General features: G+C 40.0%; 2 protein-coding genes across 3 annotated transcripts; one reads left to right on the plus strand and one right to left on the minus strand.

The window, feature by feature from the left end:
• Positions 1-1138: 1138 nt before the first annotated feature.
• glipr1a (GLI pathogenesis-related 1a) lies at positions 1139-7881 on the plus strand. Of its 2 annotated transcripts, none has more exons than XM_051392746.1 (7): positions 1139-1397; positions 2463-2711; positions 2866-2984; positions 3662-3747; positions 3935-3961; positions 4171-4366; positions 6114-7881. In XM_051392746.1, exons 1-6 carry the CDS (start codon positions 1227-1229, stop codon positions 4323-4325), a joined length of 807 nt encoding a protein of 268 aa, XP_051248706.1. In that variant the 5' UTR covers positions 1139-1226; the 3' UTR covers positions 4326-4366; positions 6114-7881. The 2 variants fall into 2 exon arrangements, with proteins under 2 accessions (XP_051248706.1, XP_051248707.1); XM_051392747.1 differs by having other exon boundaries at positions 1140-1397; positions 6768-7881.
• On the minus strand, positions 5160-12636 carry krr1 (KRR1 small subunit processome component homolog). Its single transcript, XM_051392744.1, has 10 exons — positions 12493-12636; positions 11873-12048; positions 10906-11040; positions 10221-10346; positions 8401-8484; positions 7715-7771; positions 6358-6528; positions 6069-6146; positions 5833-5929; positions 5160-5716 (listed from the first exon to the last, which is right to left on the minus strand). The coding sequence occupies exons 1-10, from the start codon at positions 12566-12568 to the stop codon at positions 5562-5564; spliced, it is 1155 nt and encodes a 384-aa protein (XP_051248704.1). The 5' UTR covers positions 12569-12636; the 3' UTR covers positions 5160-5561.
• Positions 12637-13306: the final 670 nt, after the last annotated feature.

The following is a 13306-nucleotide window of genomic DNA, read 5'->3' on the forward strand; positions in this document are numbered from 1 at the left end:
GTCCTAGTTTACCTTACATGTGCACTTTGTAATTTTATTTTCTATCGCCCTGTGTTGATCCCTTAGAAAGGGCTGTTGAAGGGGCTGTTTGTGTGACAAAGTATTTTTGTCACCCTTTTATTGATGGACAGTGTTACATTGTGTGAGAGATTATTTGCTCCAAGTGAGAATGTTAGTGTGAAACTGAACACTACAGTATATGCCAATGTTGTTTTCAATAAAAACAACATTTGCACAAAGCAAGCCGATCCACTTTTCCATGTTGATAAGAGCATTAAAATGAGAAAAAATAATGGGACAAAAAGAAATCAAGGGACATTTAGAATAGATAAAAATGTGCGATTAATTATTTTAATCGTTTGACAGCACTAGTTTTAATATCTAAATCTGGTGGTTTTAAAAACTGTTAAAAACACTTCATCTGTTCTACTCCTCTGACCTCGTGCTGCTCAGGGATTAAATTGAAAAGGAAGAAGCAGATATTCCAACAGAATTTGAAAAGCCCCCTTCATTTCCTACTGTGTGTAGCTGTTGGTGAGGATGCCATGAAGTAAGACTGACGACTCTCCCGAATGAACAGTTATCATAGCACTAATGGTGAATATGAATCCTGCTTTGTCTGCTGAATAATACACAGATACTTTAGGATCCTTCACAAATGCATCTGGTCGAGTAGTATCAGAGCACGAAAGCTGAGACTGAGCTTTCCCACAGTGGCTTATGTATGTATTTCATCTAATCACATACACTGTAACAGAGCTAGGAGATAGTTGTAGTATTTGCTTCAATATTCAAGACCTTGTCCAATTTTGGACACAAAAGACTTAAATGAATACATTATTCAGCCCATGGCAAAGCGTGTAATAGAACTGCCAATCCACTAAAGAATATGTGTTACTGTCACATTTTACCCTGCCTTGTTGTGAAAAGTACATGTGTATGAAAGTGCAGTATAAACCATGTTTAGCAACTTCTTAGTGCACATGGATTGAAAAATGTGTGAGTTGTACATGTTCTTAGTGCTTGTATTTTTAATAACCCATGGGTTGAGTGTGAGAAATGATACATGCTTTACACTGAAAATATCTATTTAATAAACTAACCACCCAGAACAGCACATAGATCCTCTTCCTCTGGTGCAATTTCCTGTTGCAGTTTGACAGACACGCCTGTACTTCGAAACCACAGCTTCTGTGCCTTCGCTTTTGCCGTTTTATTCTTAAAGCATGGGGAGCATAGTTGAGATATTACTGTGGGCCTTGATTATCCTGGACTCAGGGGGGTGTTCAGTCTCACTACCAGAAATCACTGATGGAAACTTCATTCATCAGTGTGTGATGGAGCACAACAGCGCACGGTCTGCTGTTAGTCCAGCTGCAAGTAATATGCTCTACATGGTAAGCATGAGGGGATCTTCCATTTCTCACTAGCTTTCATTTCATAAATTAGTCACAAGTGAAGTATGAAAATGAACTGATTATTTTTGTGAACCCTCTGTTGGTGAAGCAGTGGCTTGAGTGTTGCAGTCCTAAAATGTGGAACTGAGTTAGCATTTACGCACTTCCAGTTCACTTGGCTCAAAGTCAATGAGTTTTTGACTAGATGTCTGAAATAAGGTTAGTGGTAACACAAAATATTTGAGGGTTTGTCCTACTCCATTTAATACCCCACCTGTGAATGTTGAATCTATTGTGAAGAAGTAAAACTACTCATTAGTCCACCTTTATTGCCTGGTTGTTTCTACTTACGCTCTATTCTAACTCAAACAATCAAACTTGTAGATTTTATTGACATGATGTTATTACAAGTTGAAAGTTTAGTGGTGGTAACGCTGAAGTCATAGCAGTAGTTAGTTTATGGCCTGTTGGCTTTTTCCTTGTGATGATCACATATACGCTTAAAAAATAATCATAATAATTGATGTATCATAAACCTTTGTTGGGCACAGATTATTTTCAGCAATAATACAAAATCCAATGTAAAAATCTCATTGGCCTTTTGTCGAAGGGACCAGGGTGATGCTAACTTCCAGGTTGGCCTACAAAAATACGTCATCCCTGTAGGAAGGAAGGATGCTATGTTAGCTATATATAAATATTAGTTATATATAGTATAAACTTCTCCATAAAATATGTAGGATATTCAGACCTATTGAATTAACTGTGAACTTTTCATTAGTGTTCAATTTCTTCTTTTCTTCCCCAATATATTGAATTAAATTTTGTCCAATCTTGAGAACAAAATGCCAGGGGGAATAACTGGTACAGTGTGGACGAGATACAAACATAAGACCAACTTGGTCAAAGTTTTTGGAAAACATGCACTGCTATTCAGCTTTCTTACGTATTGTTTATTCTTCGCTGTTGTGACCACCACAAACTTAGAGTCACCTCCATTCTGTTGGAGAAATGTCAAAACCTGGACAAACGCCTACCGATCCTTTAAAATCTCTGCTCTTTAAGACATGGGATGAAGGCTTGGCCATCACTGCAAGAGCGTGGGCAAGACACTGTCTATTTGAACACAACACCTTCCTCAACGATGTCCGCCGAGTGCATCCTACCTTCAGCTCAGTAGGAGAAAACATATGGACAGGCTACCCGCCATCATCTTTTGATGTGGCACATTCAATTAAACGTTGGGTGGATGAAAAACAAGACTATGACTACGACAGCGACTCCTGCACTAAAGTCTGTGGCCACTACACACAGGTCTGTGTACTTTTCTTTGGAAATATACTGACAACGTACTTGTGTTTTTTTTCTGTGGTGAAATGTTTAAAGAGTTCAGGGCAACTAACAATGAGTAACTAGTCATGATGTTTTTTATTTGTATTGATTAATTTAAACCTTTTGTTGTCTCCAGGTTGTGTGGGCAAGAAGCTACAAGGTTGGTTGTGCTGCCCAGCTGTGCCCAAATGGTGTCAAAAACACTGAATTTGGTTCTAGAGAGAGTGTCATTTTTGTATGCAACTATGCTCCAGCGTAAGTTGAATACATCAATGGATAAACTGTAACTCTGACATTTTAAAATGGCTTTTTTTCTGTGGTGACATTGAAGGTTTCTGCTCACCCTATGTGTTCCATTTGTCGGTTGGTTGGTGTTTGAGGTTGAGGTTGAGTTAGAGGGTAGGCGTTGTTTCGGTCTTGCTTTGATGAGTAAAAAGGAAGTAGCATACAGTCCTGCTATGTGTCTTCACTATAAGCACCTAACAAGGTTCAGAACATTAAAGCATAGGCCTGGCAGTATTTTGTTTTACTTAGAAACATGAAACGTCCTGCTGCCCCTAACACTCACTTTAGCACCAAATGTGTATTATTCCACTGCTGAAAATAGTCCCCAGAAAATACACTACTGCCTCGTGTTCATAACATCTGGATATATAGTTCTAAAGATGTATGCCTTTAGTAGAAATGAATGGACTGAGTGCCATAGAATAGTGAAGACAGACAGAATAAGAAACAAAAAATAATGGCAGCCTTATCCTCGAAAGGCCCTGACACACAATGAGGAAATAAAGAGGGCAGGAAGTTCAGGGTTCAGAGCACATATCACCCCAGAATAAGCAAATATTTTAGCAAAACTACCACCTACAATAAGGGAAAGTGATTTGTTACTGTGAAAGTGATTTAATTTGGATGATATTTCTTTCCTTGTGCAGGGGTAACGTGGCCAGAAAGAAACCATATGAAACCAAGGGTACAGAATGTTCTGGATGTGAAGGCAAATGTGAAAGTAGACTCTGCCGTGAGTAAATAAAATGCATATCTGCTTTTTGTGACCCTCAGCTGAATCATTTCATGACTGGCTGAAAACCACAAATTCAAGGAAGCCAAGACAAAAAAAAAAAGGCTAGAGTCACTGAATTTAACACTCTACTTTACAAAGACAGAAATAAATATAAACAGTTTCTAATGTGTTATTGTCTTTGCAGGTAGCCAAGAACGTGATTCACAGAAAAGTAAGTGATTGGAAATTTGAAGCAGAGATGCAATCCAGCTGGGTTATAAAATGGTTACCATCACTTTGCTAAAAGTATTCAAGTGTCAAACATTGTGTTAGTGAAGAAGAGCAATACATTCCACTGGATATATCACAGCCCACACTTACTAGGTACTATTTTTGTCATGTAAAACTACTAATACAGAAAACACTCATTTGTTTTTCTAGGCTACAACTGGAGCCCAGACTGGGACCCTGCCGTGGCTGTCAGTGGCTCCAACTATGTCTCTATTCTGATTGCCCGACCCATTGCCCTCATCTTCACCTTCATCACAGCATATGTAGTCCACCACTTTTACCCTGATGTCTTCTGCTACGAATAGACCACCTATGAAGGACATGGACTTATTCAGTCAGTGCCAAGGTGAAGATTTTAGTTCAATTAAAATTCAGCTTTTATGTCCCAATACAACTGTACTTCAAAAAGGTCCAGTGTGTAACATTTAGGAGGATGTAGAAATGAAATATGATATTCATAGTGATATACTTTCATTAGTGTATAATCATGGGGTTGCTATCTGCAACTGCACTGCCAGATGCCACTAAATCCAACACACTGGACCTTTAACTGCCAAAGCGCACTTGCCTTTTACCCAGCTGCTTCTTTGTAGCATTAGCAACAGGTTTAAGCCTTCAGACAGGAGACAAGCAACCTACCAACCTCAGGTCTGGGAGAGAGAAAAGTGAATGCATAGTCAAATGGCTATGTGAAATGTAAAAGGACACTGATGATTTTACGGCCCACAACTTTTAGATTCCAAATCATTCCGGCTTGCACACAGTCAGTCACAGCGATGGCCACACAAGGTACTACTCTGCAACAAGGACTCAGCAGGTTTCAACAGGTTCACTTTAAGACCTTGTAATATGCAATTTAAGAGCCATTTTACATGCATACTGGAAAATAAGTTTTCTTCAGTACTGGATCCTCATCTGTTCCGTTTTGTAGTCGTTACATCTTTCCCAAAAACACGAACACAAGACTGAACACGGAACTTCATACAAGTAGCATTAACGTCATTAATCCAATCGACTTTTAAGACAAAAAATGTCAAAATCATATTTAAGATGTTTTAAGACCCTGTGGACTCCATGTGAAAGCAATTAATGTGACTAACTGAAGTTAAGGCACACCCAAGAAAAAAATAAGATCCAGATGGTTAAAAATCCTCCTTTAATTTTACATTTCCATCGGATTCCTGAACCCACATCAGTATTCAGGAGGAAAATATATTTTGAAACGTATAAACATTGACCATACAAAGTCTGAACAATAGTTAGAAGACAAATGAAGACATCATCATTCTCTGGTGGTCTGTTCATGTCCTTTGACAGAGTTGGTGTCCAGATAGAAGATTATGTATTGTAACATGAACAGGAAATCCTCACCACAGAAGTAGCTCAATAGAAAACATCCATGACAGTTTTTAAATGGAATTCATTTTGATCCAAGCACACACTGCATGCCTCCTGTTCCTGTGTCCCTACAGAGTCCTTGTTCTGTCAAACAGGACTGCCAAACAAATACCATTTCACATGGGGATGGTGTTAGTGTGTGGTTAGCCTTTGTTTTTTGTTTTGCTCTTTTTCTTTTTGTTGCTGGTGCTGTTGGTGGGAGGAGCTGGGTTCACTGGGGGAGCCCCCAATTTCTTGGTTTTTGCTTTTTTCACTTTCTCCTTAATGGCTTCGATGTCCAGCTTGCCTTCTGTAGGAGCTGTAACAAAAACAAAATCAATGAGGGTGAGACAGAGCTCAGCTGTATTGTTACAGTGTACAGTTTACGATATGTTTGCTTTGCTCTCGAATGAAGTCTTCTTCCTTTATTTCTACCTTTAGTAGTTTTCTTCATCAATGGCTTCTCTTTAGGGGGAATGAAGGCTTTGTTCCGCTCTTCCTGTTTCTTTGTCAGAGCCTCTGCTTGTTTCACCTAAGAAAGAGGAACAATGACAGTTCTCAGAATATGATGCAACTCTTGATTCAAGACTGTACACAACACATAATAATACAGATAATTCATGTGAACAGGCACTGTAGCCCAGCACCTGATGAATCCACTCAGTGCTCACCTTTATCTCTTCCATCTTTTTCCTCTTTTTCACACTTTCACGCAGGAAGAATTCTCCTGTGGCCAACTCCATGTCAACCTACAACAATGATCCACACAGTTAAAAACTTAAGTTCAAATAAATAGTTTAAATATGCAGAAATAGCCACTTTAGCATAGCTTTTTATAATGCAGTTCAATGTTGTGTGAGCAAGTGTGCACTCGTGGGATATGCTACGTTAACTTTAGCTCTTGCAGCAAGTAAAGTGAGTAGTGTTAATGTCCATGAAGCTGTTATTCAAAGTTCTGACCTTGCTGTCTGGCTGGGATGGAGGGAATGGTGTGTACTCCTTCTTCACACTCTTCTTCTTGGGCTCCCTGCGCTTGGCCAGGTTCTTGTGGCGGAACTTGGGCAGGAAGCGTTCCCAGCTCTGCACCCGCAGTTCGGGGTCTCTGGACAGCTCCCGTTTGATCATCAGTGTCTGATGGTTCCAGCGTATATGAGAATATGAAATGGGGGGGTGGAGTAAAAGTGATAAAAATGTGATACTTTGGTGAGGTTTACTTTCATGCCACAACAAAATATAGTTTTATTACCAGCAGCTATCAATGCTGAATCACACTGGTTTAGTGGTAACAGTAAGACTTCTACAGTTAGGTGAGGCCGTTACAAACTGATAAAACCTGCATTAACCTCTCAACTGTTGTTTGTCCAAGACAGATCACCAGTGGAGAAGTTGCTGCAAGGCTCTCCAGGTCGAGTGTGCCGGCATGTTCGTAAAATGTGTTTGTATTTTTTGTTTTTCTTTTAAAAAAAAAAAAAAAAAAATCATATGAAGTAGGGGTCAAATACTGAAACTACTAACCAGCCCAGACAATTTTAGCCATTCGGTTGTGTTATGCAAGTAGCAGCTAATGTAGCCCTGCTCTTCTAGCGTAAAGCATAACCTCAGATTGGTTCATTTTCAAACTCTTCCTTCAGCTTCCACTTGACCAAAAAAAGCTTTATGCAACTTTATTTAAATATGCAGTAGTACTTGCCAACACTGGTAAACACACATTTAGGTGTGGAATTGGTGGAGTTCCCCTTAAAGGTGTAAAACGTCAATGCCTGTATATATTTATAGTTTCATAAAAACTATTTTAATTTGAAGGCAGTGGTCTTTACTGCGGAAGAACCACAGGAAATAGTGACATTAGCTTATGAAAACATTCAGATGTTTTTCAGCACTTTTTGCCAGAAAGATTTGAAATGGACACAATGATTTCTTATTACATCTCTAACATGATGAAGGTGCACAGGTCTGAAAACAACAACCTCAGTCAGAGTTATGTAGTTAAGCAGTTTAGATACAAACAAGATGGATCCACACATGTAGTGGTTAGATGTAGACCAGAAGTGTTTGGGCACTCAGTTTGTAAGGCGTGTTCAGAATATGTTCCCAAGACTAGTAATCCTACATGACAAAGTGTGGCTGATTCTCTCGTGCCCTCAGCTCCAGGGTGAGCCAGCCTTGGCATACAAACCCAGAGAGATTCATTTCAGTCAGGAGATCAAGAACAAGGATGGAAAACATCTTCATTGGGCATGAATGCAGCCTGTCCAAACATTTCAATCCATCCAGTACTTTTGCCTTTTAGCTGATTCTGTCAGCAGTTTGATCATACCTTGATGTTGTAGATGGGGTGAATGTTCTTCATCGTGTCCATCACCACTTTGCGTACCTGAACAACATAGAGAGACATGAGACAATGCTTCTACATCCTGTGTTCTTTGTGTAAAAATGTATTCTGTTTTAGTATTCAGGCTTAATAAAACCCAACTCATTATGAAATGCTATTTCATCATGCTCATCATTTTCATAAGAGGTGAATTTGTATATCAATTCTGCATTTAAACATTTTTATTTCATTTATTTCCCACTGAGACTTTCATATGTCAACACAAGTCATTCAAGTAATATTTTGGGGCTCCATACCCACTGGCTCTACTCTAATCTAACTGCTGCTGCAACCACTCAAATTTCCCAACAGAGATCATTAGAGTTTCATCTCTATCCAAGCACCACAGAGTCTAATTAAACCTGAGGGGAGTTTGTTTTGCACCTCGGTAGACACACACACACACCCTTTTAGGTGTGGCAGGATGTTGTGCAAGGTTAAGACACATATAAGCTACCTTAGTGTTTACTCATTTTTATGGCTGGAACAGATCTTATAATTAAGTTTATAGTCAGACTCCTGTTGTGACGCACTTAATTGTGTGGTTCCTGCCTCATGATCAGGTCAGTTTCTCCACCCTTTATATCTCCCACTAGACTCTTGTGAGCAAACAGGTGCTCTGATGTTCTTACCTCCTTCAGGCCATTGAAGGGCCCAAGGGCCGACACCGTATTACCCTGCGCCATCACATAGCAGTTGGTCAACAACTCTAATGCCTGAAGAAAAGGGACAGGAAAACAAAGTAAAGCACTTAACTCATGACTTAAAAGAAATGACCTGTTAACAGTGTTGCAATACTGCTCCAATGATGCAGATATTGTGGCTGATTAGAAGCAATAAGGTAAGATGTTGCTTTATTGATCCCCAAAGAAGAAATTCAAATTTGGCACAGCATAAAGAAAAAAAAAAATATAATACATAAAAAAATATATATATATAATAACGGATAACTATAACCACACACACACACACACACACCACACACAAAAAAAAAAAAGTGTTGCTTAGCAGGTTAATGCTGCCACCTAGTGACATTTATCTCCAACTAAACCTGAGACCACAGACCAAGTCCAGACAGCAGGTTTGTTTTTGACACTGTTTTTGCTGAGATAACATTTTTACAGGTGCTTCACATCACCTCCAAGTAAACCACTGTTAGCAGTTAAAAGCTCCACTGAGTTTCACTTACTCCACGTCTGTTATAGAATCCATAGATGCTAACTATAAAGCTCCACTCCAGATATTCTAGAGTATACTCTGCTATGAATAATATCTTGTTTAACATAGCTTCCCCATATAAAAACTTCTCCAAAGGGGCTATTAGCACATCTACTCTTTCTCGAGCATTGTCAAATTCTGGATGAATGCCCCGCCCTCCACCGCTGTTGGCTGGGTACCAGTGTGAGAGAGCGGTGCGCATCAAGGTGGCCATCGTGAGAAGAAACATTGGAGAGACTCAGCCATAGCTTACATGTTTGAGGAGCAGAAGTTAGCACAGCATTAGTTGGTGTGAAACATGTAATATCTGCTGCAGTGTTAGTAGGGCTGCAACGACTCCTCGAGTACCTCGAGTAACTCGATTACAAAGAATGATCGAGGAATTTCGTCTGCCTCGAAGCCTCGTAAAGCTCACGTTTTGCACCGATTCTTTTTAGTGTGACACAACGTGCTTATGTCACAGGCTATGTGTCCCCTACAACGCAGAAGAAGATGGAAGCGGGCTCTGTAACGTGTGTGGACAGTTTTGCTGTACAGAACGGCAGACGCCGAGACTGAAAACTGAAAACAGTGATCTGTCTTGTTTTCTATTGTATATTTATAATTGGGCTTTAATTAAGCAAAAGTATGTTTTATCCGATTACTCGATGAATCGATGGAATATTCTATAGATTAACAAATTACAGTGTAGTAGATAGTAAAAGGAAGCTCAAGGGTTCAGTTTACAATAACTGTGCACTCTACTATGTTTGCCAATGGCTGTTCTCTGTACTGGCAAGTCCGCTCTGCACTGGAGGTATCAGGTTTCTTTGCTTTTGGCATTTGCATGACAACAGTTGGCTTTAGAATTTGTTGTGTACCAAATCTAGCCATTGCTCCCTTTTCATTAGAAGACTGTGAAAGACTAGCTCTCTAGTGACAGACTATGCTCAAATACAAGTCAGTAAAGTTAATGTCGGATATTTTATGGGACATAAACATATAAAACATAATAAACATAAGGGAAAAAACTGAGTGGAAGGGATCTCAGGTCAGTGACCCGCATTAAGCTGCATTTCCACTCCTCATTTAGGAGCCTTGTCAGCCTTGTTCTAGAAGTAAGTTACTCAGGATAACAGTCATACGTTTTATCAATCAACAACAATGAAAAGGAAGCAGTATGCTGAGATAACTGCTGCTTCCCGACAGGTAGGAGATGTGCTGAATGAAAGGTGGACTTAGGTGTGGGACTCACTTTTAGGGTGGAGCCCTTGGGCCCAATCAGCCGCTGTCTTCGCTTCACAAACCGCTCTCTGTTCCTCACCAGGGTCCCAATTTTGATGATGTCACATGCCACGTCATCCTGTAATATTCGTACAGCCTGGAAGCAAACAACAGTGTGAACTGGGATGCAAGTGAACAAGACAAGACAGCAGTCAACCAATCACAACCCTACATGACAGCAGCATGGTTTGGCAACAGTGCAGCTGAAAAGCAGGCCTGGCAGCACGAGGATAATAGGGAGGAAAGGATATGAGCCCATTCAGAGCCTGTATGAGCAGGCAGTCATGAAACAAGCAGCAAAAATCATTACAGACCCTCAACATCCCCTCTGCTCTGAATACCAACCTCTGCCATCAGGAGGACGACTGTGTGCAAAAGCACCAGTCAAACAGACTGAAGTTACCGTTTGTCCCGACTTCTATCAAGCTGCTGAACTAAATCATTAATAGAGCAATGTGTAATAAATAAACCAGCACCATAGCACTTTAAGTCGTATAGTTTCTTACAGTCTCTTTATACATTCCCATGTTGTCAGTGTTCATTTGTATAGTCAAATGTGTCTTTCATGTTGATTTTGTGAAGCATTTTTTCCCCCTCAGGGACAATAATGTTTATTCTATTCTATTCTACGGATCAGTGAGCACAGTGATCATTACCTGTTCAAATGGGACACTCCTGGCCAGCAGCTTGATGAGATCTCTGGCTCTCACGATGGCATAAGGGTCAAACGTTTTCTTGGTGGTGTGTACCGTGATGCTTCCCTCAATCAGGTCCAGAGAGGCTTTGATGTGCTGAGAGGAACAAAAAAAAAAATCCATGTGACACAAGACTCAAAAACTGAACTGCACAGTACTATCGGGGGTGGCTCAGGAGGTAGAGTGGGCCGTCCACTAATCAGAAGGTTGGCGGTTTGATCTCAGGCTACGCTGCATGTTGAAGAACAAAATACTGAACCCCAATTTGCTACCAATGCTGTGTCGTGGCCTATTCCATCAGTGCATGAATATTTAGTGAATATTTTGCTTCATCTCACAAGCATCATGCTGCAGCAAATAAATTATTATTGCTTTAAGATTTATGGACTAAATGCGTCCTATAGTCCCACTTAAAGTTTGTGAAGCTGACATTTTCAGTGACAAATATTGGAATAATTGGACTACATCCAATATACATTTTGTACAAAATTAAGACTGTTGGGTTCTCTGTATGATATTTTGTGGCCCAAATTAATTAAAAAAACTCGATAGGATATTAGAACTTTTAGTTGCAGCTTTCTTCACAGCACAAAGAAGTTTTCTTTACATCTTTATAAGTTCTAGGATAGAAAATGGGGGAGAAAATGAAAAAATTACTTCAACCAGATTGAGCTACATAATCATAGTCCAACTCCTCCTCTTTTGCAGTGAGAGATCAAATACCTGCAATTATTTCCTTCCAAGCTTCGGTGAAATGTATAACTTCATATAAGAGTCCTTTTTCCTTTTTACAATCTTTCTACAGTTTTTTCTCTCTGTGTTTTTCTTTCTTTGCAGATGTATTTGTAATGACACTCATTCAGGAAGTTTACAGTCTGTTTGCAGCAGTATGGTCAGTACAAGCGTTTTCCTGAAACAGTGAACTTACTGCCTCTCCTAAGGCCTTCTCCACAAGCGGCCAGCACTCTTTCAGGTAGGCTTCTCTGTATTTGGGGAAGAGGGTGGCGAAGCTGCTCTCCTCCAGCAGACCTCCGGGGTTGTGGTCTTTGGTGAATGCAGGCTCTTTCCATCCATCAGGAACGGTCAAGAGTTCAGATTCATCCACTGCATGACACAGACATCACAATCATGGACTTTTCAACATCTGTTGTTTTTAATACAACTCAAACACTGTCGGGAACATTAACATGGAGGGAACAAGTAGGAACCTTGTAACAACTTGTATGTTTGCAATGTGTGAACGCAGCACGGCGAACAGCGGGCTGTACGTTTTAAAGTGCTAATGTGTAGTAGTGACTTTGACTTTGCTTTGCACTTCTTGAAACGCCTGCACTGAAACAACCAATAGAAATAATATGTTCCTGTATTACTTAATGGAACAAATGTTTACAACACTAGTCAGCTCACATGCTAGCTCAATGCTAATGCGTGCCTTTAAACCGACTGACGTAAACACGCTAATTCCCCGATAAAGGTCCGCTGCCTCACAGACAATGGGTCGCTGGGTGTCAGTTAACAGCGTTCAACCAGGGGCCATCCATAACTTACCTTGGTTTTTAGTCTTTTTCGATTTTTTCCCTGTTTGAGCTTCACTCACGCCGTCTCCTGCCGTGGAGGACGCCATTGTTAAGCACAAGAGGGACTGAAGCGGAGACTCTTCTTCGTGTGAGTGTCTTCTTCTTCTTCTTCGGGTTTTTAAACCCAGTTTAGGCTCATTACGGCCCCCTGCTACACTGGAGTGTGCTTCACTTTGTCAGTCTGCTGCAGCTTACTGCTGCCACCACGACACCAGACTGATGTTCAGTATGTCGTTGTATCCTTTTTTTTTTTGGTCACGCGTAAATGAAACACATGAAACAGGCTGAGCTACGATTTTAAATACAAAGGTCTTCAGATCCCCCTGGTAGTACTCACATCTTAGAAACCTTTGACCTGACACTAAAGCTATACCAATGATAGATTTGTCATATTTGATTGAATAAACATTTTATTTCCTGTAAACATCATTCTCCATTGTGTCTACATACTGAATATACTGACTACAAAAGACTGGAACCAACCTAGTGTTTGACTGTAGAATGAATTTACCTCGTGATTTCTGAGGATTACATCCTACTGAAATAAAGTGTTTGCATCAGTCCTGCTCTCATCTTACCTTTTTTCCTAAGTTTCACCTTCACTATTTCATGTGTAGTCCTCCTGCTGCATCCACTTTCAAAGGGATTTTACATGAGAAATAGTGTAGAATGTATACACACATTTATTAAGATTTATCAAGTTTAATTTATTTTTATTTTTTTTAAATATTGTTCTGTATCATTACTGTGAATTATCTCCACAATGAACAAAATACACTTACAGG

The sequence above is a fragment of the Dicentrarchus labrax genome, unplaced genomic scaffold, assembly GCF_905237075.1.
Source record: "Dicentrarchus labrax unplaced genomic scaffold, dlabrax2021, whole genome shotgun sequence".
NCBI classification, from domain to species: Eukaryota; Metazoa; Chordata; class Actinopteri; family Moronidae; genus Dicentrarchus; species Dicentrarchus labrax.

Coding starts and splice junctions, on each gene's coding strand:
- glipr1a (XM_051392746.1), top strand. CDS start 1,227: ATGGGGAGCATAGTTGAGATATTACTGTGGGCCTTGATTATCCTGGAC. Junction 2,712..2,865: donor TCTGTGGCCACTACACACAG/GTCTGTGTACTT, acceptor TGTTGTCTCCAG/GTTGTGTGGGCAAGAAGCTA. Junction 3,962..4,170: donor AGAACGTGATTCACAGAAAA/GTAAGTGATTGG, acceptor TTGTTTTTCTAG/GCTACAACTGGAGCCCAGAC.
- krr1 (XM_051392744.1), bottom strand. CDS start 12,568: ATGGCGTCCTCCACGGCAGGAGACGGCGTGAGTGAAGCTCAAACAGGG. Junction 11,041..11,872: donor AGAAGGCCTTAGGAGAGGCA/GTAAGTTCACTG, acceptor TGTTCCTCTCAG/CACATCAAAGCCTCTCTGGA. Junction 6,147..6,357: donor CATCCCAGCCAGACAGCAAG/GTCAGAACTTTG, acceptor TCATTGTTGTAG/GTTGACATGGAGTTGGCCAC.